The sequence below is a fragment of the Exophiala xenobiotica genome, assembly GCF_000835505.1.
Source record: "Exophiala xenobiotica strain CBS 118157 unplaced genomic scaffold supercont1.2, whole genome shotgun sequence".
Taxonomy (NCBI): Eukaryota; Fungi; Ascomycota; class Eurotiomycetes; order Chaetothyriales; family Herpotrichiellaceae; genus Exophiala; species Exophiala xenobiotica.
The window spans coordinates 1,223,166-1,247,362 of NW_013562493.1; the positions used below are offsets into that span (position 1 = coordinate 1,223,166).

General features: G+C 52.2%; 7 protein-coding genes across 7 annotated transcripts; 2 read left to right on the top strand and 5 right to left on the bottom strand.

Annotated features, from left to right (window-relative positions):
- Positions 1-234: 234 nt before the first annotated feature.
- On the top strand, positions 235-2,391 carry PV05_02645 (uncharacterized protein; the record flags this gene model as incomplete). Its single annotated transcript, XM_013463225.1, has 4 exons — positions 235-1,048; positions 1,110-1,441; positions 1,494-1,609; positions 1,662-2,391. 4 exons carry the CDS (start codon positions 235-237, stop codon positions 2,389-2,391), a joined length of 1,992 nt encoding a protein of 663 aa, XP_013318679.1.
- A 350-nt stretch (positions 2,392-2,741) lies between these two features.
- Positions 2,742-4,745, top strand: PV05_02646 (uncharacterized protein; the record flags this gene model as incomplete). The annotated part of the gene is made up of 4 exons (XM_013463226.1): positions 2,742-3,158; positions 3,206-3,437; positions 3,485-3,986; positions 4,040-4,745. 4 exons carry the CDS (start codon positions 2,742-2,744, stop codon positions 4,743-4,745), a joined length of 1,857 nt encoding a protein of 618 aa, XP_013318680.1.
- On the bottom strand, positions 4,731-7,210 carry PV05_02647 (uncharacterized protein; the record flags this gene model as incomplete). Its single annotated transcript, XM_013463227.1, has 2 exons — positions 4,731-5,909; positions 5,990-7,210. The coding sequence occupies 2 exons, from the start codon at positions 7,208-7,210 to the stop codon at positions 5,331-5,333; spliced, it is 1,800 nt and encodes a 599-aa protein (XP_013318681.1). The 3' UTR covers positions 4,731-5,330.
- Positions 7,211-7,535: 325 nt separating this feature from the next.
- On the bottom strand, positions 7,536-8,312 carry PV05_02648 (uncharacterized protein; the record flags this gene model as incomplete). Its single annotated transcript, XM_013463228.1, has 1 exon — positions 7,536-8,312. The coding sequence occupies one exon, from the start codon at positions 8,310-8,312 to the stop codon at positions 7,536-7,538; it is 777 nt and encodes a 258-aa protein (XP_013318682.1).
- Positions 8,313-12,580: 4,268 nt separating this feature from the next.
- Positions 12,581-15,739, bottom strand: PV05_02649 (uncharacterized protein). The gene has a single exon (XM_013463229.1). The coding sequence runs from the start codon at positions 15,454-15,456 to the stop codon at positions 12,871-12,873; it is 2,586 nt and encodes an 861-aa protein (XP_013318683.1). The 5' UTR covers positions 15,457-15,739; the 3' UTR covers positions 12,581-12,870.
- A 1,299-nt stretch (positions 15,740-17,038) lies between these two features.
- On the bottom strand, positions 17,039-19,492 carry PV05_02650 (uncharacterized protein). The gene is made up of 3 exons (XM_013463230.1): positions 18,832-19,492; positions 18,728-18,779; positions 17,039-18,678 (listed from the first exon to the last, which is right to left on the bottom strand). The coding sequence occupies exons 1-3, from the start codon at positions 19,108-19,110 to the stop codon at positions 18,218-18,220; spliced, it is 792 nt and encodes a 263-aa protein (XP_013318684.1). The 5' UTR covers positions 19,111-19,492; the 3' UTR covers positions 17,039-18,217.
- A 378-nt stretch (positions 19,493-19,870) lies between these two features.
- On the bottom strand, positions 19,871-24,092 carry PV05_02651 (uncharacterized protein). The gene is made up of 3 exons (XM_013463231.1): positions 23,851-24,092; positions 20,724-23,780; positions 19,871-20,676 (listed from the first exon to the last, which is right to left on the bottom strand). Exons 1-3 carry the CDS (start codon positions 23,906-23,908, stop codon positions 20,057-20,059), a joined length of 3,735 nt encoding a protein of 1,244 aa, XP_013318685.1. The 5' UTR covers positions 23,909-24,092; the 3' UTR covers positions 19,871-20,056.
- Between the last annotated feature and the right edge of the window lie 105 nt (positions 24,093-24,197).

Here is a 24,197-nt window from a genome sequence, read left to right on the forward strand (position 1 = left end):
GAGGACAACAGTTGCCCGACGGCGCACGGACCACCAGTAACTTCGCAGGAGCCGCAGACCTGGGATCATTGGAAAGCCGAGACGTGAGCAGAATCAACTGCCAACGCTCTTCTGCATCTCCGTAACACTAGGGTGACATGAAGATGTCCTGTCCTCTACGCGGACACAGTGCCCCTATCAATTTCACGATTGATTTCTGCATCAACGCCTTGTTCGAACCTACCCAGTTTTAGAATGGATGAACGGCCTTCACCGGACCCAGATCCACGAGACGTTACAAATGATCCTAGCAGATCAACGAGATCAGCTGAACCGGATGACCAGAGCCAAGGCAGCGCGTCATCTGCGCATAAATACCGAAGGTTGGATCGAGATGGTGCCAGAGCTTCACCTGCGCCGGAGCAAGCCAATCGATTCTTGTTCGTCGACTCGTCCTCCGCCAGCCAAAGGCCACGTTCTGACCAACGTGCGATAAACGCACATATCCAGCAGAATGCGTACAGAAATCGACGTCAGGCTGCTCAGAAGCAGAGTGACACCGGCGCCGCCAATGTTGGCAGACATCGACGAGAACCGCAGCTGCAACCACGGCCTATTGAACCTCACCCGTCAATTGAGCCACAGCAAGCTGCCGCGACATCGATTCGACCCACAACGACCCCGGAGCGTACAATTGCATCCAGAATATCCAACTTGTCTCCCGGGCTATCGAGAGCCATGAATATCGAGGATCAAGTGCATAGGCTAAGGCACTACAGCAATATTCGAGGACCCGAAGTCCGCCAAGCAGTCGAGGCCCAGCGTGAAGATGAACGACGAGCAAGTGGTGACAGCCGGCGAAGTGCCACACCAGACGAAGATCGTGCTTTGGTGGAAAGCGCTTCGGTGAGATCAATGCTCACGCAGATCCTTCAACGGCTTGATGCTGGAAATGTTGGGCAAGCCCTCCGTGGATCACCAGTCTCAGCTTTGAGGAATACTGTTCTCGACCCGTTTAATCCCAGTTCAGTGACCATCACGCCGGCTATGAATGCTGTGCTACGCCATTGTAAGTCAACAAAGCCGCTTTGTCGGGCTCGCAATCCGGAAATGTTCTGATGGTTCTTTAGTTTCCGAGGTCATGATACCCAGTGTTTTTCCGACCCGTCAGCAAGCAGAGATTCAGACACGATGGGCCTTTGAAAAGGCGTCTCAAGAGCCGCTTGTTCTGTACTCTCTTTTGGCAGTTTCCTCTGCAGAACGCAGTGCTCGATTGGGTCAATTAAGGAGCGGATCGCAAGAGACGATTTTCACCGAAGAAGACCTTCAGAATCGACAAGTCCCGGATTTTGTATCTTACAAAGTGAACGCCGTCAAGCTCGCCAATGAGATTATGAGGTCGATGGAAACAGCAGCCAAGGCTTCCACAATATTTGCTATGATGTGCTTGCTATCGATTGAAGTGGGTGGCTTTCTAACGTCCTCCAGCTTCCTTCGCTAATGGAATCTTACAGGTCATCACGGGCAATCAGAAAGAGATATTTGCCCATGTCAGCGGCCTTCAGAAACTGATTGCCTGGCGCGGCGGATACCAGGGGATCCCTCCTCATGCCACCGAGCTCATCCTATCGTAAAATACCACTTATCCCTTGAAAGATCCTACGGCTAATACTCTTGGTTAGCTCCTCGTATATGTGCGCCGCAATGACGAGGTCCCTCCCTACCGCCCCACCAACGTCTTCCTTGGCCGGTTTACCGCCCAGCCTTGTCGAAGAAATACGACAAAATCTAAAAGAGGATACAAGACAGATGGGTACAGGCATTCTGACGCAAGATGCCGACAATATCATGGATTGGAGAATATCGCAGGCTTTCAGGGATATGACCGACGTCGTTCAGTATCGCGAGTACCACCACGAGAAACAACTGGAGCCTAGGGAAGATGAACTCGACTATATCAACGCCAAAAGCTACCAATTTCGGTATGCAGCACTATCCGCCCCCTTTGAGCCCCGAGCGCCTGCTAGCGACAAGGAGGAAGCATGTCGATTATCCCTATTGATTTTCTGGTTCACAAACTATCAGATGTCACAACCTGATTCGGCTTTGAACCGGACGTTGACTGCGCAGCTCAAGGCTGCTCTACAGGCTTCAGACATGAAGGGACTCTGGGGCCCATATCATGAGCTCCTTGCCTGGGTACTGTTGCTGGGCGCATTCATCTCTGCTGGACAAAGAGAACGGCCGTGGTTCGTGCTGAACCTGGCAAAGGTCACAAGGGTCCTTCGACTGCAAGACTGGGCTGATGTTCGAGCTGTGCTGCTAAAGTATTTCTATCTCGACCGCATCTATGCAAAGGGGATGGAGGCCAGCTGGGAAGAGGCATCGTTGTTGGCAGAAACGTTGGAATGATTGTTTGCCTCGTTGAGAGGTTTCAGGCTCAATGTCTGCTTCACGACTACTAGGGATCCTCCCTACGTTCGGCCGCATGCAGTACCTTGTGGTTTGACTGTGAGGTGGGATTGCCCGCTGCAAAGGCTATTCCTGTTTGGATAAGAGCCGGAGAATTCCACCCTTCATGCAGTTGCAAATACCCTTCACCGACCTTTCCATCATGCCACATGTTGGTCACCGTTTCCAATATTCTGCTACTTCCAGATGTCTCCACGACGGCTGAGTTGACGATGCAATCATATTGACCACCAGATTTTGTCATTTATATCGAAACAACCTGCATATCCCCGACTGGTACCAATTCTCCAATGGCTCAAGCGCAAATCCAGCCCACGAGCCACAAAAGAATACTAAGTCATGACTTTGTCGTTGTATCGGAATCACAGATTATTCCTCAAAATGAAATGCCCGAGGTCTTCCGCCTTCCCTCTTGCAGTGGCCACAACCTCTACGAGATCTCAGTCGATGAGATACAGCACCTCTTCACCACCAGAGCTTTGACCTCGGTACAATACGTCCAATTCTGCCTAGACAGGGTGCAAAGGGTAATCTTCCTCCCTTCGAGCTCTATGCAGACACTAAACATCAGCAAGGTCAACCCGTACCTCGAAGCCGTCATTGAGACAAATCCGGAAGCTCTCGATCATGCAAAGGCGCTGGATGAGGAGAGAAGGCTGGGCAAAATCAGGGGTCCTCTTCATGGCGTCCCTGTCTTTGTCAAGGACGTAAGAGTTGCATTATGGAAATGGGTTGTAAAAGCTGACTTGCGCAGAATATGGCGACAGCAGACCGCATGCAAACCACGGGAGGGTCGTGGGTGCTGCTTGGGTGTATCGTGCCCAAAGATGCACATATCGTTCGTCTTTTGCGACAAGCGGGTGCCATCATTCTTGGGAAGACCAACCTCGACGAATGGGCTGGCATGAGAGGCAGCATTTACTCGCTAGGCTATTCCGCTCGTGGTGGCCAGTGTCGAAATCCGTACCTATTGAACCGTTCTGCCAGTCAGTCTAGCCTTCATGTCGTTGGACCATTTGCTAATTTGACCTAGACGGCAGCAGTTCGGGCAGCGCTGTCTCGGTCTCTGCCAATATCGTCCCACTTGCTTTCGGCACAGAGACGGATTGCAGCGTCATCAGCCCAGGCATGGTGAACGGCGTAGTTGCAATCAAACCAACAGTCGGTCTCACATCTCGTGGTGGAATCATCCCCATCTCCGAGACTCAAGATTCCATCGGTCCATATGGTCGATGCGTCGCTGATGCAGCCCGGGCACTTGATGTCATTGCTGGGCCTGACCCTGACGACAAATTCTCAACGGTGCCTGAACGGCGACAGCCGAAGAGCTACTGCGACTTCCTGACTGACCGACACTCACTGAAAGGCGCAAGGTTCGGGCTTCCAATGAAACGATTCTGGGATGTTGCCCCGTACCCGCAGAAAGCCGTGGCTGAGAGAGCCTTGCGCCTCATCAAGGAAGCCGGCGCTGAGATTATACCTGTCGACATGCCTTGTGCAGACGAAAGATTGGATGAAGATGGAATCTGGGATTGGTAAGTTTGGTACGCACCAAGCCATGCACAACCCTTCTGACGGCCCTGGGTAGGGAACGATATGGCGAGAGTCGTCCCGAAATCTCCGAGATCACAGTCAGCAAGGTCCAGACATACTACCTGATGAACGAGTATTTGGGCAAGCTGAAGAACATTCCGATCAAGACATTGGAGGACGTCGTTCAATTCAACGATGAGAACCGCGGTTCCGAAGGCGGGCATGAAGGTGATTTGCCTGCTTTTCCCGACGGCCAACGACTGTTCCGCAAATGCGTCGAGACGAAAGGGATCAAAGACGAAACGTACTATGCGGCGCTGAAGCACATCCAGACGCAGTGTCGTAAGAACGGCATCGACGCGGCTCTGCGTTGTCCTCCTGAACATCGAAAGGGGTCAGAGGACGAAATGCTTGATGCTCTCCTCTTCTTCGACGTCAAGGCGGGAGGTATCCAGATTGCAGCCCAGGCAGGCTACCCGGTTATGACGCTCCCGATCGGCCTGGACCCGGATGGCATGCCGTTACCGCTGACATTGCAGCACACGGCCTGGCAGGATGAGAAATTGGTCAAGTGGGCGAGTGCAATTGAAGATCTTTTGAAAGCACATAACGAGGACAATGGTATTTCACCATTAGCACGGTCGCAGAGAATGGGCAGGATTCCACCGACATACAAAAATCATCTGCGGAAGAACATCCCCGTCGATCCTGACTACGAATGGCCGGGTAGGCATCGAGATCAAGGAGCACCTTTGAAGTAGATGGCGAGAATTGCAGAGCGGATAGATAATGCTATCGACCGTCAGTACTTCATCTCACTATTTCACCAATCCCATGATTTTTTCGAAGACGGTGAGACTTCAATTTTCGCCTTTTCTATCCACTGATCCATGAATCTGTGTTCGCTTCGGCAGATGACTTCCTAGGCCTGGCTATGAAGATTGATGTTCGGCGATCAGCCTGCGCAGACCGTCCGTCTCAGTAGATCGCTTCCATGTCATGGACCGGCCGGATAGGTGGTGTTCCGCAGTTTTGCTTGCGTCAGAAAATTGAACCATTTGCGAGCAATCTAAGCCGCCGGAGGATAAGTCGAGGCAAGCTTGGGAGAAGGCTGTGACCCCTGACCCTTTCATCATATCATGTACATAGCATACATGTGCGCCAGCTGCAACCGCACCTGGAGCCAACAGCTTAGGCGTGGTGGTTTCCATTGAACCTGGGTTATTTTTCCGGATTGGATCCAAAAGGTAAGCACGAGGCTGGACTGCAGTGCTGTAACTAATGTAGCGCGTTGACTTCAGCGTCGCAGTCCCAACCCGTCGAGTGTCGAGCGTCGAGTATCCCACTTACGACTGCTTCACCCACTTCAACGCAATCCGTTCGGGGTTGACCATTTTCAGGGTGACTTCGACTTTGGCTTCGTCGACAATGCGCAATGCTAATGCTCTAGCCTTGGCTTCGGCCTCCTGTCCAGTTTCAGTTTCAGTTTCAGTTTCAGTTTCCCCGTCCTGTACTGCCCCTTTGGCTGTGGTTTGCGCCAACTGCACCCTGGAACCATGGGCGAACAAGGTGAAAATCACACGCGTGAACTCGACTTGGGAGAACTTTTTGCCCGGACAGATTCTCGGACCCAGATTCCACGGCACAAAGGATCCAGGTTCCGGCTGGAACAACAGTGGACTGGTACTGTCATTACTTGGTCCTGCTCCTGAATCGCTAGTATCGGTGATCCATCTATCCGGTCGAAACTCGTCGGCGTCGGGGCCCCAGTATTCCGGATGTCTGTGCAGAGCTGCGAAGTTCAGCAATATCGTTGTTCGAGGCGGTATGATATGCTCTTTGCCTTGGATGACAAGTCTTTGTGCGGAGTCGGCGGTGTAGCGCGGCATGAGGACCACGGGACCATAGAGGCGGACCGTTTCGTACTAGAATCAGAATCGCATCAGTATCAGTTATACTTGCATGTTGCCTGTTGCATTGGCAAGAAAGTTAGCGCAGCGCTTACCATCAATGCCAGGACCCTCGTGAGCTTTGGAAACGTCTCTTCATAGTAGAACAGCCCGGACGTGTCGGCCTTGTGAACAGCATCGATCTCCTCGGCGATCCATGTCTGCCATTGTGGGTACACGGCCAACAACGTTAGGGCGAAATGAAGAGTTGCCGCCGTCGTATCGTGTCCCGCGAGATTGTAGATGAACAAGTTACCGTAGACTTCTTCATCCGTTAATCCTCCTCCTGGTCCTCCTCCGACAGCTGAACCTGAACCCTCCATGGCCCGAACCATCTCACTCAGCAGGTTATGTCTGGAAACGTCCCCCTGCTCGAAGGCGCGCTTTTCTCGTGCGAGCATCTCGGACATATATGCTCGGAATTCCTCGTACGCGACGGAAAGCTTCTTCATGCTGCCAAAGAGCAACCAGTCGGGAAACCCACCTCTCTTGAGGAGCGCGAGGAAGACCAGTTGGACGATATTGGCCAACAACATCCGGAGAGACTCTCGATAGCCCAATTTCAGGTTGGTCGAGGTCGAGGGAGAGGAAGACGAAAACGAATCGTCGCCATCCGATGACGATGATGGCAGTGTGGCATCCACGAACCCGCTGTGCGCTCCGAACCCGGCACCACAGAGGACGTTCAAGGCCAGGGCATGGACATCGGGTTGGGTGCTCCTCACGGCATCCCTTCTGGTCCACACGTCGAGCATCTGCTCGGCTTGCTCTCCCGCCTCCCGCCAGACAAGAGCACTGTTCTGTTCATTGAAGGGCGGCACGGTGATTTTGCGATGTCGATCCCACACCTTGCCGTTGACGGTATCGAGATTGGGACCGTAAATGTCCAGCATACCGTACATGGCCGGGTTCTTGATGAAGTCGTTGCGTCGGCGCATGACATCCTCCGTCGCCGCCGGGTCGGCTACGACGATATCATTCTCTCCTGGCCCGGCGATGATGAAGGCGTCTCCGTGTTTGGCGTGGATGGCATATTTCACGTAGAAAGTCCAACCCATTTCGCCCCGGATGGCCCAGTCTCCGAGGCCAAATGGCAGCCGGGACACGATCGGTATCAGGAAATCCTTGGTCAACATCCATAACGGGCCTGAAGGATTGATTGGAGTGATGAGCATCGGCAGGCCGATCTTTTTGGCTTCATTGTAGTTGTGGATGAAGCGAACGAGCGACCACAGGAAATAAGCAAGCAGCAAGGAGATCGTCACCTGGAGGAACATGACGCTTGCTAGTCGCGAGAATCTAGAAGAGACGTACTCCGTACGACAGTGTCTTGGACGAAGGACGCAGCAAAGAGCGAAATATGGGGTATGGAGTATGTGGTATACGATATGGGAGGCCTGAAATGGGCAGCACTGCCAATCACATTGCGGAGTTCGTCATTGTGGCCGTTGGCTGTTGGCACCCAAGTTGGTGGTGGTACAAGAATGGCTTCAGGACGTTCAGAATGGGTCAGAATATGAGCCGAACTCTTTGGGGTGCAGAAACACAGGGATCGTGGGCAGGGGATACATATTGCCGCTCTGCAAGTGCACATCGAGAGAATCACGCCGCCGGCACCTTGACGCCCGTGATCTCTTCCAGCTGGGAGATCAATTTGTCTTGTACAGCGACATCCTCTGCCTGACTCTTGGGCGTCCGTACTTGACTGCCGAACCAGTATTTCCCAGAAACACCATCAGGCGGCCCTTCGGCCAGCGTGACATACGTCTTCACCGCAGCCTCGACATCACCAGGTGCAGAACTGCCTCCCATTTTCGTGGCCACCCAGCCAGGATCGAGCGAGTTGCTCTGGACATCCGGCCACCTCCTTGCAAATGCAGCCGCCAATAGAATATTATGCAGTTTGGTATCACCGTAGGCTTGAGAATCCGAAAATCCTCGCTCACCACGATGTTGCCATGTAAGATCTTTCAGCGACGGATCACCGCCATTGTGTAGTCCCGAGGAGACGAAGACGAGATGCTTCGGCGTGGGCTTGATCAAGCAAGTAAGAAGGTAAGGGGAGAGGGTGTTGACGGCGAAAATGCTCGGCCAGCCTTGTTTTGTTTTTCGGTATCCGCCCATGTATAAACCTGCATTGTGGATGACGGCGTCAAAAGGCCCAAGCCTATTCGCATCTTCTGCCATCTTCTTCGTCTGGGAGATGTCAGAGAGGTCTGCTACGATGCAGGTCTCGGCTTCGGGGCAAGCAGATCGAGCATCTTGAGCCCGTTTATCGTTCCGCGCATGTAGGACGACCGAGTGGCCTCGTTTGACCAGAGCGCGAGCAGTGAGGGAGCCGAGTCCGTCGGACGAGCCTGTGATCAATATCCGAGCCATGTTATGTAGATGAGAGATAAATGTACACAACGACGAGAAGAGTAACTCACACACCTGAACCGCAAACAAACATTGCAGCATCGACATTGAATTCGGGGATGACCGCTTGCTGCATCATCGATCAGAACACTTACGAGTAACTTACTCCCTCCGTACGGAGACGTGCACCAAATGTAGTTGCCGCGCTAAAATTTAGCTTCTCGGCATTGCAAGGGTATTCGGATGTCATCGACTCCTCACCAAAATTAGGTGAGCAGTTGATATGGAATGAACACAACGGCATCATGTTGCAGCAACATGCCGCCGCCGCAGCCTTGCTATTTGCGCGCAAGGCTGGGTTGGTATAGAGATCCATGGTGTTGATTTTTGAGGCATTCCTATTGATTTGGGAGGCATTCCGTCTGTCCATGCCTTTTCTACCTGTCCATGCCTGTCCTTGTGTCCAAACCCTCCGCCTCTTTTACTATGGCACTCCCATAGAAAGCAAGGTCGGCTGTTCAATCAGTTGGTAGTGTCCGCATCAAACTCGTCCTCCTCTTCTGTCTCTATATCTTCATAGTCATCGCTGTTCTCGCTGTCCTCGCTGTCGCTATCCTAATCGTCTTGGATCCAGGAGTGTTTAAACAGCTCTCCAATGCGCCTGCGCCCTTTATATGATCTCTTGCTCTCGCGGCCCTCAGGGTACTCGTTGCCGCCCTCTAACGCAATGACCTTTTTGATATTCTCCATGATGCCCTCAATCCAGCCTCGAATTGAGTCCTGTGGGATTGTTCCCCACTTGCTCATCCATGAGGTTTCCAAGTCAGTTCTTGTCCGCGGAGCTCCCTTAAAGGTAGTAACTCTTTTCATCCATGGCCAGCCTTTTTCGATAGCAGAGAGATCAGGGGAGTTGCCTGGCCAGAGCATCCTGTTGAGGCCTTGTATAGAGTAAGTTCGTCCGATGAAGTGATAGGCATGTGGTGAGGCATTGTCCTCTTGGATGATAGCATCGGGGCCGCACTCGCGAGCAAATGGAATCAGCTTTGGGAGAACAACCTCCTGATTCCTGTTAGATAGAGAGATCTTGAGAGGATAGATTTCAGACCTTGTAATAGCGCCACCAGTCAATTCCTCCCTTACCTCGTCTTACCAGTTTACCTGTCTCTTTAGTAAAGCGCCATTTTGGCTTGCGTCCTGGGAGATTTCTGAGGCCTAGCCGTCTTACGCCATTTGATAATTCCCACTCCTTACGTTTTTCTGACTCGAGAGCCTCATTTAACTCATTAATCTCTTTCTGAGACGCCTCTTTCTCTGCGGCAGTCTCTGCTCGATAGATATGACAGGGACCAATCTTGTCGTAAGTAAAACAACCCCAAAACATGAATTCTGAGTAACCTTTCCAGCGACGACGGATAACAGACTTCTCAAATGGCTCTTCAGGTGTCCGCCATACCCGGATAGAACCTCGTCGATGCCCCAGGATAACGCTCGTTTCATCGCTCCAAATTACCTTCTTCCAATCCTCGAGGGTCCAATCTTGATGCGCAAGACAAAACGCAAGCCGCGCCGCACGTTGCTCCAGATTAAGGCCTGGTTTTGTCGTTGGTTTTACGCTGTTTAGGCCATGTTTATGAAGAATGCGAAGGGCTGTTGATGTGCTAACACCATGCTCATAGGCTAGAACTTCTGCGGATTTCTCTCTTGTGGATCTATTTGTTCTCAATGAACTCAGAACTTCCTCTTCCTTGACTTCTAACACTTCTCTTGGACGCCCTGGTTTATATCCATCCTCAACGAAATGGTCGAGGACTCGAGGATCCTCTTGCGGCGTAAATCCTCTCTTCCTTGCCTTCTCCGCAATCGCTCGGACAGATCGCTCAGGGATCTTGGTATAGGCTGCAATTTGCGCAGTTTTCCAACCGATGGAATGCAGGGTAAGAGCCTGGGACCGTTGAGCAATAGAATACCTAGTGCCAGTGTCTCTCTGCGAGGCCGACTCGGTTATAGGTCTAACGGTAGGCGAATTCTTGCGCCGCGGCCGCTCGGTTTCTCTGATTTTGGCTGCTTCTGCCGCAAGATGAGAGATAGAAGAAGGCATGAGGGCAAAAACTAACCGTCTGCCAGATCATCGTCGGTAGGACAAGCATCCATTGATGTACCTCTTGCCTACCACCGTCTCCGCGCTCAGCGCACCCTCCAGGATCGACAAAATCAGGTAAACGAGGGGCTATTCTAGAGGGAAATGGGCACAAAACAAAGCCAATTACAGATACTAGAGATGTGATTATCATGGGCTTTGTATGCAAAGTACAAAAATCTCGAGGCGAGTGCTGAAAAGTGCCATACAAATTGGTAGGCAATCCTTACACCGCAACTCTGAGAGCTGCCAAGCCGCATTCCCCGCCCGCACTAAAATTTAGCGCGGCAACTACATTTGGTGCACTTCTCCGTACTCCGGACCATAAGGGCACCGAAGGGATACTGTAGTACGGTAGAGCACTCAGTACGCCCCGGATGGTTTGTTATACGGTAGACCAAGAATCAAGCTTGTGCTTTTCACTGTCCTTCATGTTTTCTTTCAAGAGAGATCCATCTTGCAGAGACTTCGCAACCCGTCAGCTCCTTTTGCTGTCATTCCTTGCTTCGGTATAAACCGTACTGTACTCCCTATGCAAGCATGCATTCCCGCTGCAGGTCGATGGACATTTTCCACCCGTCGAACCAATTCCTCCGACTTGACAAGGCCTGGGTTTTCTTCAGTCTTGCCCCAACCACCTGTCCCGATTTCTTTCATGCAGCTTTGGCTTCATGCAGTCCGAATTCGATCGTGCAGGTCGCGGCGTAAAATCCGAATTTGGACTCCCTGGCCGTGGCACGGGGCAAACGGATCTTTGGGTTGCTCACATTTTGGTCGAGAGCAAACGCAACAAGCCGACGCTAACACCTTTGACGTGCATGATGCAGAGGCGTGGAGTCTCACGTCAAATGGTTCTGGACCAAAGCACAAACACTGCACAACAAATGCTGAGTTCATCGGGATGGCCGCTGACTGCTGTCCGTTGACAACCACTTGTGCCATATGCCTACGCAGGATTTGACATTCTGATTTCGAGGGGGACAAGGCGTCTCGCGTTCCTGGAGCTGGCATCCCGAGTACCTGGGGTCACCCAGGGGTTGGCATTGTCGTGGCTTGATAATTCCGAGTTCCATGGTAGGAGTACGAATATGAACAGTACAATCTCTCTTTCCATGCATATCACAGCTGAGTAAAGGTATTTTGTCGGCCAGGCAGGCTCGGCACTGTTGATCACCCGAAGGAACAAACACCCACACACCCTACTGTATACACTTGGTTGCACTCTGCACTCTACGCTGTCTTCTGACCCTTCGAAACCCACTCAACTTCTAGGTCTGTATGCTCACACGGGCTAGTGCTCCTTCTCCCTGCCCAGAGTAAGCTACCGGCCCAGAACGGGAAGTGGGAGAGTCTGAATTCGGGTTTCGCTACGATTAGTGCAGCTGCAACCCTGCAAAACACATGGTGCACATGGTAACTAGCCTAGTCTTGCCGGCTGTCAACCACATCGCCACGCTGCACGAGTCGAAATCAGGCCCGAAGAACGCGAGCTAACTTCTGCATGGACCGGCAGTCTGGGACAGTCCACGACGAACTTCCGTATACACACGGTGGTGCATCAGTGCTCGTCAGTCCCAAAGCTGTGAAAGTTCGGGACGCTGCAAGGCCATCTGCATAAGTTTGTGCGTCCTGCAAACCCCACCCCATGCCCTGCGTGCCTGCTCCAGTCCAGAGCTTCGTATGCACGTCCACCAAATCCGGAGGTGGTGGAGGGACTTGAGAATGCCGGCCACAGAAACACGGATACTGCGGAATCACATGCATTGCCATTCGATTCGGCGCCAAGCAGCATGGCAGGCTGGCAGACAAATGCTACCCACAACACTCGATAGGTGGGAAGCGAGACCACTGCAGGCATCCTCACGCTCACGCCCATGCTCGTCAACCGACCCTCCTGGAAGGGGGAAGAACAGGATGGCAGCAAGCAGGCACGTCAGAACCGAGCCTGTACGTAACCAAGAGTCAGAACACTCTTCGTGAGTTTTCGGAGGCTGCGCTGTGCTGCGTGATCTCCTGTCCTAAAGCTTCCTTCACACAAGGAGACTTTGAGCTCGATTCTGCTCGAGGCAAGTTCGAACCCGGTTTGCACTCCTCTGAAGCCTGCTTTCTGTATTGAGACTCTAAGGAGGTTCACTACAGTCCAGATAGAAGATCGAGTGAATGCTCATGTCCATTCATATGTAAAATATCAAAAGAACTCCCTGACCTGGACAGTAGCAGGTCCCCAGTATCATTCCATCATACAGCCACAGCGAGGCAGTCGCCGTGCTTTTCGGAAAATAATCATGATCCGTCATAAAATCCTGTTGGTCCTTTTCGTGTCATTCCATTCCATTTCCATTCATTGCATTTCCAGCATGTGTAACATCGATCATTGCAAACGTTAAAATTCATTCCTTAAGCCAAAGTCGACGAGAAGCAGTAGCGTGAGCCTCAAGGCATTCAAGGCGCAATAAACTCCTCAAACTCGGCACTAAACCCCAATCCATCCGGCAGGGCGACTTGCAAAAACTTGTGCTCACTCTCTTTCCCGTTCTCATTCTCCTTGTCGCTGTCGTCGAGTCCATACTTGGCCGAAAACTCGGCGACCCTGGGACTCGCGAGCCACGCCGTCACATGTCTGACGCTCCCGACGGAGGATAAGGAGGACATATTCCTTGTATGATGAGCCGCCGACTCGATCTTTGCTGGCTCCTCAGGCTCGACCTTGTCCTCGCGCTTTGGCATAGGTAATGGCTTGTTGAGCAGGTCAAGAGGTGTTGGCGTTGGCATCGGCGCCGCAGATACGTCCTGCACCTTGCGTAGAGTGAACACCGCATCCGACGATTCGGCCTTGGCATGTTTCGGTGGTGGCCTTGGCCTCTTCTGAGAACCTGAGCCAGAGCTCGACATACAGCTCAACTTCTTCAATGGCAGACAGCTCGTCGCTTCGACCGGTAGTGCAGGAAGCGGGCCAGTGGGAGGCGGACCCAGGGGCAGCATGGTAACACTGCGATGCAAGGCAGGCATGCTCTTCTGGCCCTTGACATGGCGTGCCTTACGCGGAGGCTGTGACAAGGTCGGCACATTAGGTAGGGGTGATGCTTCGAGCGTCGTGGTTGTGATCACGCCCATAGAGCCCTTAGCTGAGAGTTTGCGACGCGGTGCAGACGGATGAGCTTGTGTGCCGAAGCACGTTTCCACGTGGGCGTCGGTCACGGCGGGCGAGCGCTGCGGTTGGTCTGTGGTCGTCGACTGTGCGGCTTTGGAGTCGACCGAAAGCATCTTGCCGTTTCGGCGGGATGTAGTACGGCTGACTCTTGATGACGGCCTCGATTTCTCTTCATCGGTGACGTCTTGGGAGTAGGGATAGGTGCACATACTCTCGTAGGCAGTTCCTGGTGTGGTCGCAGGAGGAGATGGCATCCCGCTTGGCACATAAATTTGAGAAGGTTCGGTCGAAGACGTCTTAGGGAAAAGGCTGTACGATGCCGTCCGTGGTCGAGTGCCGCCAGGTGAAGAGTCCTGAGTGAAGGATGTATATGAAGAGCTTCTGCTTCGGATGCTCGAAGGGCGAGAAGATGTAGGGGTGTTCGGTTGTGTAGGCAAAGGCGCCGCTTCGTATCGGTAGCGGGCAGAGATTTTCCTGATGTGACCAGGCTCCGGTAGAGGAGCGACGGTCGAGATTGGTCTCGATTTGTGCGCAATTGTTGTGCTGCTGGAATCATTGCTCTGCACAAACAAGTCATGGCTGATCACGTCAGGATGATTCTCCTGTGGGATTATTCTCTTGGGAATATGAATTGTCTTCTTCGGAGTGGCCATGAACATTGACAACTCGCCCACTTCATCTTGAGTAGGGGTAGACAAGCGTGTCGGAGGATAAGTAGGAAGAGGATTGTCGTCCACACTGGAGAAGGATTCATCCCTGTAGGAGATGGTGGACCCAGTGAAGCTAGTATGGGTGGTAGAAACGGATTGATTGTCGGAAAAGGACGGCTTGCGAAGGCGGTCGAGGTCGTTCAAGGTGTGAATGGACGATTCCGTGGTTGAGCGCGAGACGTTGCGAGAAGTGGTCCACCGTGTCATTGGAGGTAGCAAGGTGGGTGATTGTGGTTGAGCAGACACTGGCAGGTGTGGTGTAGATTGGGACAAGCTTGGTAGACTTCTCTGGGCCTTGAGGGACTGACGCTCAGACCTGGCATCTTCTTGCCTAGAGTCTGGACGGTACTCCAGACCACCCAGGTCTGCGATCTCTTTGCGAACGGCTTGAAGCCAGTCCTTGAAGGATGCGGCGTCATCGAAGACGAGCAGGAGATCACCAACGGCTTTCTTGTTATCGGGATGCTTGAAAGACCACTTGGACCAAGAACCCTTGTTGGCCTGGTGAGTGTGGTGTGCGCGGCCATCACGAGAGATCTGGAGAACCCAATGTTTACCAGGAATGGCGTCACTGGCAAAGGCCACAGATCCAGGCCCGAGTTCAAGGATCTTCTCCGGCAGCCGATCGTTCAGTCCGTCGGCAGTGTACTGCAGGACATACCCCGATGTTGTCAGGATGAACAACCTCTGACTCAGAGAGCAAGTGCTGGCACCTGACCAGTTTCGGTTATGCTTAAAGCTGGGCTCCTCAGACGCGTTCTCGAGGCTAGATCTTGACGGTGTCTCACTCGAAATGCTGTTTCGCCGAGTGTGACCATTTCGAAAAAGGCCATCTGTGAATGATGACGGAATGTCGAGAATCTCATGCATTCTAGCTTGCGTGTATGCATGAAACAAGGGAGGTGGATCCGAAGTTACATTCCTGGGGGGTTGTTTGGGGCCCTTTGACCACGTCGTGCTTCGTGATCGTTTGGCGGCGGGCTCAAGCGGTTGTACACTCGGGTGAGGAGGGAAAGTCTCGACATACTGTCTTGGTACCTTATCTTGAGACTTGGTCCGGCTGAAGAAGGCTCTGAATCGAGATTTTGCACCTCGTTCTGATGGCCACCACCCAGACTGCTCGAGTCCTGGTGAGGGTAAAGGTGGGAAGGATGTGGTAGAAGACATTATGGATGATGAAGATGGGAGGTGACTTGGAGGATCAAGAACCCCTCATATAACCATCAACAAGACATACCACAACGTGCCTCGTGCGTGGTGAAAGGGAGGGACGCCGAAGGGAGTATATGTGACTGGACCAATCAGAACCCTTTGTGGCTATCTTGTTTGGGTTTGAACAGGTCTGCTATTGCACCAACTTGGACAATGACGGGATGAGAGGGATAGACTGTACAGTGTAGTGTTGTGATGCTAGAAAAACAAAACTCTCAAGATCCAAACAAGAGGTTCTTACCAGGGTCTTGTGGACAGAGGCCATTCTTTAAGGCGAGAAGCAAGGGCTTCATGTGGTGTGAGCTTTGCTGGCACGGACATTTGCAGAAGTGTATTTGTGCGCGCACAATCTCGAGCGCTCTGGGCTTGACATGGCGCTGATGGCAGGCATGGCGTCACATTGACAGGGTGAGAGATTAAGACCGACGGAAACAAGTGATGTGTGTCCTTGGTACATACACTATAGTGTGACAGGTGTTTATGTAAAAGACCAGCATCTAGTGGGGTTGTCAACAGTTGAAAGCCGTGCATAAGTGTATATACATGAGGTCGCGTCAGATTGGTCAAGGCCAAGAAGGATCAAGCGATAGGCCGAGCGATAGTGGTTGCAGAAGCATGAAGAACATGTACTTGTAGCCAGCGCGTAGGATATCGGCAGGTTCGACTTGACTTGGTCACCGGTAGAGGCGTTGCACCAACGGAAGTGGCCAGAAAATCAGTACTGCGTACACAGTAAACTGATACCACCGTACGGGGCCGTGGCGGGCTGGCGGGCGAGATCAAAGCAAAGCAGCTGGATCAGGCCATGCGAGCAAAACACGGCGTCCGAGTTGACAAACAAAATGGAGAACAGACCTCCCCAGTTCTGTATAGGACAGATATAGTGTTGTGGCGAAGAGCCGGGGAAGTACGAGTGACAGCATGCGCCGCATACGCCAGAATCGAAGAGTGTCTGCGACTTTTCCTGGAATGGGATCGAGATCGAGATAGCCAAGCCCAGCCTGCAGCTGTCTTTGATGAAGAATTCTGTACGTAGGTGGAGGCTCGAGGATGAAGGATTTCGGTCCAAGCTCGTTCTCTCACAGGAGGAGGCACTGGAGGCTAGCTGTCAAAATATGCACGTCAGAATCGGTGCCAAACCAGGACCTGTAGGATCCGAAGAGAAGGTGCGAAGGAGTAGAACAGCCCCTCCCACCATCCATAGGTGTTCGTAGGTACTCCGTACCCTTGCAATAATTCAAAGGACGAATGTCGGCGTGGATCGAAGAAAGGACTGGCTGATGGCAAGTTGATGAGATCTCAGAGATCCAGAAGTTTGATAGAAATGCCCACTCAACAGAAAAACACAGCCACTGATGATGATGATGATGATGATAAAGAAGAAAAAAAATGAAAAAAATGAAAATGGTTGACACGAATGAAGAAGGATTCGGATAGCAGACAGCAAACAGACAGAAGCCACCAACGATTCGACATATCCATCCCCGTCTATCCTTTCTCTCTTCGTCTATCCTTTTCAGCTGTTCTTGTTCTCTCTGTTTTCTGTACTCGTATCTACCGTGGTAGTGCGTGGTGTCTGTCTCTCACGCTCTCTCCACCCAGACGCGTCCGTCCACCGTGACAGCGTCCCATTCCCCATACCTGCCTGCACCTGGCCTGGTGTGCCTGGTTCGCGTCGTTTCCGAAGAAAGCCAACAAAACCTCGGATGGAAACGACAGCAGACAGCACCGACAGCTGCTGAATCGGGCCATTTCTTGCCTCGCCTCGAATGCCAGCCATTCCCTTTGCAGCATCTCCTCTTGCTCCCACCTTTCCATATTCGAATCCCCTGCTCTCGCTAGGAGATCGAACTCCGCAGCCCTTGTCCTGTCCTCGTCTTCATAGCAGACATGCCTTCTTGAGCCCCTTCATACCCACCAAGTCCGTTCGGTCCGAAAGCTGTTCCTCTTCACGGCATCGTGGGCATTTCAATTTCTGCCATCTCCTGACTGATGAAAATCCATACCATTTCTTCATGGCATCGTCCCTCCCTCCAGCGCAGCCGTGGGGACACATACCTCTTCGCTTCCTTCCGGTCCCTGCGTCGAAGACACGCTTCCAAGCCCCTTCATCCTGTTCCCGTGCCGTCCTTGTCCTTCTCTCCCCCACCTACATCATGTCAGCTCATTGATCAGCAGTGTCTCATTACCCTTTCAACAGTCAAAGCATGTGCTCAGGGTTCTTCGGGTGTGAGGACCCAGAGATGCCATCTTCCAAGTCGAAACAGAAGGGCACGTCGCGTCTCAGGGTCCCAACATTTGCGATAACCTTGAGATCCTGTATCCCGATATGGTAAATGCAGATCCCATTGACAGCAGGGTAGGTGGCAGGGGACTTCTGACCGGTAGTGTGTGCATGAAGGCTGGTATACTGTGGTGGAATCTGAAAACTCCTGATCTTCATTGTGCATGTGATGCTTCTATGGCATCTGTAAAACTCCTAAGCTCCATCGCTGTGCAGTATGTTCAATGACTCGTCATCGTTGTGTCAAGCACTTCTTCGTTCAAGCCTTGGCCATTGAGTCGCAGCCTCCTCATTCAAACCTGATCATTGATCGGCAGACCCTCTTCACTCAAGCCTGATTATTGAGTGGCAGACGCTCTTCGTTCAAGCCCTGGTTATTGAGAGGCAGCCTCCTCATTCAAGCCTGATCGTTGATCGGCAGACCCTCTTCATTCAAGCCTGATCATTGAGTGGTAGCTCCTTCAAGTATGGCCAGCCTAGCTCCTCTTCTGGTGCCTCGGGCTCCATATCAAGAATTCGTCGGTAGCAACGCACCTGAGCCTGCAAGCCAGAGATGATCGTGTACTCCTCACACCACTCATCCGTGCGCAAGCGAAACGCTGTCCGAACCATCTCGCACACCTTGAGTGTCTGAGCATACCAGTGATCTCGGTCCAAGCGACTCTGCAAGTGATCGTCCTTCTCTTGCTGCAACAGATTGTTGTAATGTCGACGCTGTGCAAGGAATCGTTCTTCGATGCCACTACAGTAGTTGCGGATTTGTTCGGTCGCCGTACCCAATGCTTCCTCGTACATGGCAATGAGGTTGGTATTTTCCTTCTGTTCGTGCTTGTACAATTCGACGAGCTGCTTCGCTTTGGCTAGTTCGCGTTCAATCTCTCGCATCTTGGCTCCTGCAGGAAATATTAGCATTGTCCCACCGAGACCTGTCATGCTACTCACTATCAGGCTCCTGCAACTCCCCTCCATCGTCGGTGGTACGAATTGCGCGAGTCTACTGCCGGTCAGCCATTGCGCAGTCAATAACAAAATGTTTCCAAACTTACCGCGACTTCTTCAGCAGTTCTGGTAACAGAATTGACTTGTTCACGGTTGCTTCTGAGCAATGTTCCTAGTTCTTGGATTTGGTTGTACAGGAAGTTGAGATCTTGCTGGTGTCCCACTGGTAAAGTCGCCATGTAGTTGGCTGGGCCTGCGCCATTGCCGTTGGCTGCGCTGCCCGGGTGTGAGGTGGTAGGAGAGGTTGTGGTGCGGTTTGGGCCGGCCATGGAGGTGTCAAGAGCAGGAAAGGCGTTGTTGTTGTTGTTGTTGTTATTGTTTGCCATGTTGTCTTCTGCCCTCACTCTACTTCTTCCTCTTTCTTGTCCTCCAAGTGAAAGTGCGCGAATTTGTGTCACGACTGAGGATGAGCGAGAGTGTGAGCGATAGCGGGTGAGAAGGTCGGATATCCCTCGTGCAGTGTCTTTGGCTTCTTCCTCTTGTGATCTGGCTCTGCTTCTTCCTCTTTCAACGTCCTGCCCTGGAAGGGAAAGTGAAAGTGAACGTGCACGATGGCGAGCAATCCGTCCAGGAATGTCTTCTTCAGCTTCACGGGCACGCTGGAGGGTCCAACGTGCTAGGCCTTCGTAGTCGAAGGTGTTCTCCCGGGCATTTGGGCGTGAGCGCAAACGACGGATCTCTCTGATGCCGTTTAGCGAGTTGGCTCTCTCATTTCGGACTGAGATGCAAGTCAGTTTGGAGTTCACATTTCTCAATCCCCCCACCGGCATTCGGAACTACAAAACACCGACTTCCGGCATTGAGCGGCTCGTCCCGTCTTTAGCGCTTCGCTCAACTTACCAGAAGAGGAATCCATCTTTGCTGATGGAGGTGGTGTTCGACGGCGATGGATGAATGAAAGGAAGAGAGTTGATATTGGCGTCGACCGCAGTGACAACTTGTGTCTCAACTGTCGCCAAGCCAGGCCTGTATTTCACATTGACGAACGGCTCTGTTGGTGCAGTGTTTGACAATTACGTGCCCGCGGTGCGCATACTCCATCACATGGGAATCACAAGGCTGAAGGACGCCTCGCCCATTGTTGGTGTCGCTTCGATATGTACGCATGAAGGCCTGCTTTACCATTGCAGATTGGTCGTCAGGTTGAGTAAGGAGTCCTTCATAACATCATCATTCCCTGTGGCTGGTATAGAACAGACGGTCGATATATACATAGAATCATGCAGAACGCTCAGAACGCACGACACCCGCCCAAGATTCGTACATCATTGCTCACCCGTCTATACGACCACTATTGATCTGTGCGGCCAATTGTGACTTTCTAAACGTCTCAAATCCTTCGGGATCAGTCTCTCTCAAAGCCAGAAGCTCCTGAGCATTGAGGCCAATTTCTGTGAGCACACTATCTGCGCCGTCTCGTTCCACTTTTGCACGGATATCTTCACCTCGTAACTGCTCAAATTTGGCTCGAAGAGCGGCAAGATGAGGAGCTTCTGGTTCGTCGTCGGTACTTGTACCATGTAGATTATCGTTCATGCCGGTCGGTTTGAGCACTTCTCTCCGGATGCTTTGTCCCAAACGATGCATACGGCCTTCCTCGTCGGTGAAAGCTCTCGCCGCGAGAGAGGTTTCTGATGCAGTCCGGGACAGCTTGATGGCATATGACTCTCGCTGCTCCGAGTCACCCGGGAAGTATTCCTCCGCAGATGTCATCTTCATCAGTCCATCGGAGCCCACGGAAGCAGAGAGCAAAGACGGATCCCCTGCTGAGGGGTCAGGAGAATACATTCCGTTTGCATTCGGCGAAGTTGTCCCCGTTTTAGTTTCTGGATATTCGTCCTCGAACCGCTGGATCATACGCTGCAACGTCTGATCTAGGTTAAACAGACGGCCTGCAAAGGGTTAGTATAATCCATGAATGGTAGATGGGTCAACCTACGATAGTTATAATCGTTGCCAGCACGATCTTCTCTCACCAGGACCGGTCTCAGCCTCGTTCGGATCTTCCTTGCACTGTCGCAAAGCTGCAAACTAACGTCCCGCGGTTTGACATGTTGATTAGCGCCATGTCGTGGTGTTGCAGTGCCGCTCACACTCGGGCTTATATTTCTCGAATGTACTCGGCTTGTGCCATCTTTGCTGCCCAAGCACACATCAAGAGCTTTGACGATACCTGTAGACGCGATCAAGTAGTCTTCATCAGGGCCAGGCTCATCATTGTCATGATTCTCTGCATAGCCTTCCATATGACCGACTAGATGAAGCAGCACTTCAGGCGCATGCTTCTCATTAAGATTGACAGCCTGTACGCCAATTTCGCCGAGAGTCGTACGTTCCATATTGCGGAGACTGTATGCGACGACCTGGGAAGCCAACGCTTTAACGACTTCACTGCTGTTGGTACCCGGAATCTCGATTTCGATTGCACTGATGGTCTCCGACACCCGCACTGCGGTCATGAGAGCAGCAAAGAATGCACAAGCTTCTTCTTGTGCACCTTCTTCTTTGGAGTTCATCGCATAGAGCAAAGGAGCATTGTCGAGAATGCTGACGTGAATAATGTTTGGGCAATCGGGAAGGATCTCGGAAAGAGCTATGACTTGGTCAGGAGTCAACCCCACGTCAGCCAGATGGATACGCTTCAGTTCCGTCAACCTGGGCAATAACTTTCGCAAGATAGGAACGGCATTGGGCTCATGGTTGAACAAAGCCTTGTTTCGGGATAGATCCATGAACTTGAGATCGGTAAGTTTCGCGAATGGTACCAGGATTGAGTTGAGATCGCTAGGCGTCAGATTGCATCCAGAGAGGCTGATGGCAAACAGTGGACACTTATCGTCGGCGACTTCGGCGAGAATGTGGCCCATACCTCGTAGGTCATTTCCTCCAAGGTCGAGACCTTCACAGCAGCCGGATTTCATATATCTGACGAGATGGCTCAATGCTTCTTCATCGAGGTCGTTATCAGCCAGTCCCAGGCGGCGAATCTTGCATTTCATAGCGCACTCGACTATATCGCGGACGTTTGCTGTCGATAGGCCGCATCCGCTGAGAATGAGCTCCTCAAACCTGTCGCCCATGCGTTCGGATAATGCATGAAGGATTAAGGCTCCCAGGTCGGAGGACTTCGAAGGGCCGTCAGAGCTGCTGATGGAGGAGTTGGTCGAAAGCGACCTTGACAAGTCTCCAGACTTGGGAAAGCTGATTCCAGACAAATCGATTGCTCTCAGTGACCTTGACATGTGCATGAAAAGCCCAATGTGTTTCCAACCCAAATTGGTGATTCCCGGATTGCTTTTCAGGCACAGTTTCTCAATCACACCCATCTGCTCTATGCCATGTTTTCCACTGGGCCGCTTGGGCAATCTTCTGTTTTGCCGAGCCTGTTCAGCAGATTTGCAACTCGAGAGTCCGGACAAAATTACGCGGACTCCCTCGTCCGTCAAACCACAGTCTTCCAGTATGAGCTTCCGAACAGGAACAACAGCAAGCCAGTCGCCGAGTGTGTTGATATCCTGCAATTGCAGGTGGAAGCCAGAAAGATCCACGACCGCCACCGTTCCAGGTGCTTCTGCTAAAGTAGCTGATGGTTTGGATATCTGCTCCTTCACTCGACTTAGAACCGAAGTCTCACGAAGTTGACAACACCGCTTATAGATCCTCAGGGGATCTGTCGTAGGACCGTCCACAGGCCGTTTAGGAGTGGTAGCCCCAGGAGGAGTATTGCTGGAATTAGAATCGGAATCACTATCCTCACGGGTCAACTCGAGAGGTACGAGACCGTTTGCTTCTGCATGTTTTCGTTTTCGTTCTTTCCGTTCTTTCCGCTCAGCTTCAGATCGTTTCTTCTTCTCCTTCTTCCGCGTCGTCGGCGCAGATTGCGAATCAGCTGTTGGTGCTTCGTCAAGTGCAGCCTTCACCTCCTTTTTCTCCTCGGACTCTTGCTCTTGAGCGGGTGCGTCGGGCTTGGACTGTTGCGATTCTTCTTTCGCCTCGGTAGCGATGGTAGGATTCTTCAAAGCAGCACCTTCACCCTTGTCTTTGATCTTCGCATCCTTCACATCCTTCTTACCAATTGACTGCTTTTCCGTGGTAGAGGTCTGCTTCTGGGAGTTCGACACAGCAGGACGACCGATTTTGTCAGGCTCCTCATCCACCGAAGCAGAATACCCGGCAATCTCCACATCGACACAAAATGCCACCCTCTTTAGCTTGTTCTGATCAAATTCGCTGAATCTTATACGTTCGCGGTTCTGATCAATGTTCAAGACTCGCCTCGGGCAAGCCGCTCCGGTTGGTGCAGCACCTTTGCCCATGGCGGCGTTCGAGGACGACGACAGCCTTCGCAAGGCACTCGACAAGAACCCGGGGTGATCTAGTTTGGTCTCTTTGCCAGCGGCAACCAAAACAGACGGTCGTCGTGGGCCAACGTGCACTGGGAGCGAAGGCTTCTCCTCCTTCGTGGAGTCGGGTTGTCCCTCTTTCGATGGTTCCTTCTTGCTGAATGGATTTGGCACTTCGAGTTTCGGGCTCGGCTGCGGTGATGGCACGCCTGCTTTGTTCAGAGCCTGACGATCATCTGCACTCGGTTGGCGGGAAGGTGCAGGTGAATTTGAGGATGAGAATTTTGAGCTGATACTGGAGATCCATGAACTTCGTCTTCCATCTTTTCTTCCGTTCGGGGTGTTGCTCTTCAGACCCTTCTTGTCCTCGGTGCTTTGCCCTTTGATTAGCGAAGGTCGGGCGAGCTGCTGACTCTGAGGCTGTGTCGCTCCATTTTTCAGCGTAACTAGCTGCGGAGGATTAATCGTGCCATTCGGTGCTGATGCCGGCTTCTGCGGTGTAACTGCAGGTGATCCTTCTTTTTGTGCGTCTTTCAAAGGTTTATGATCGGTCGGCGTCGAAGGTGGAGTGGGCTCGGTCGATTTGATCTGAGGGGTTTGAGATCGAGGCTCTTCTTTCTTGTTATTCGTCTCTGCGAGAGATTGAGGTTGCCCTATTGGATTGTTAGCAGCTTGAATAGGTCGAAAAGCGGCCAGCGCAATCGTTGTCGCGGCGCCACATACCTTTCTTCGAGTGCAGCAGCCAGTCGACATCGAGGCTGCTACCGACTGCGCTTGCCATGATTGAGGAGTTGATTCTGCAAGCACCCGCAGGTGTAAGAGTGTGGTCCTGTTGCTGATAGAGTCATTCACGCTGATCCAAAGACATCATGAAGCATGGCCCCCGTGAAGCTGAGAGCCGATGGATTAACTTCGATTGTTGGCGGGGTCCAACTCTTCCATCGGCTGGAAAGAATAGCGACCGGGTACTCGTACGACTGGCTGTAGGTGGTTCACGGTGGCTGTGGGTGGTCTGGACACTTACTGGAGGAGCCTCTACTAGCCACTTTTAGGCCCTGCTATGCGGTCAT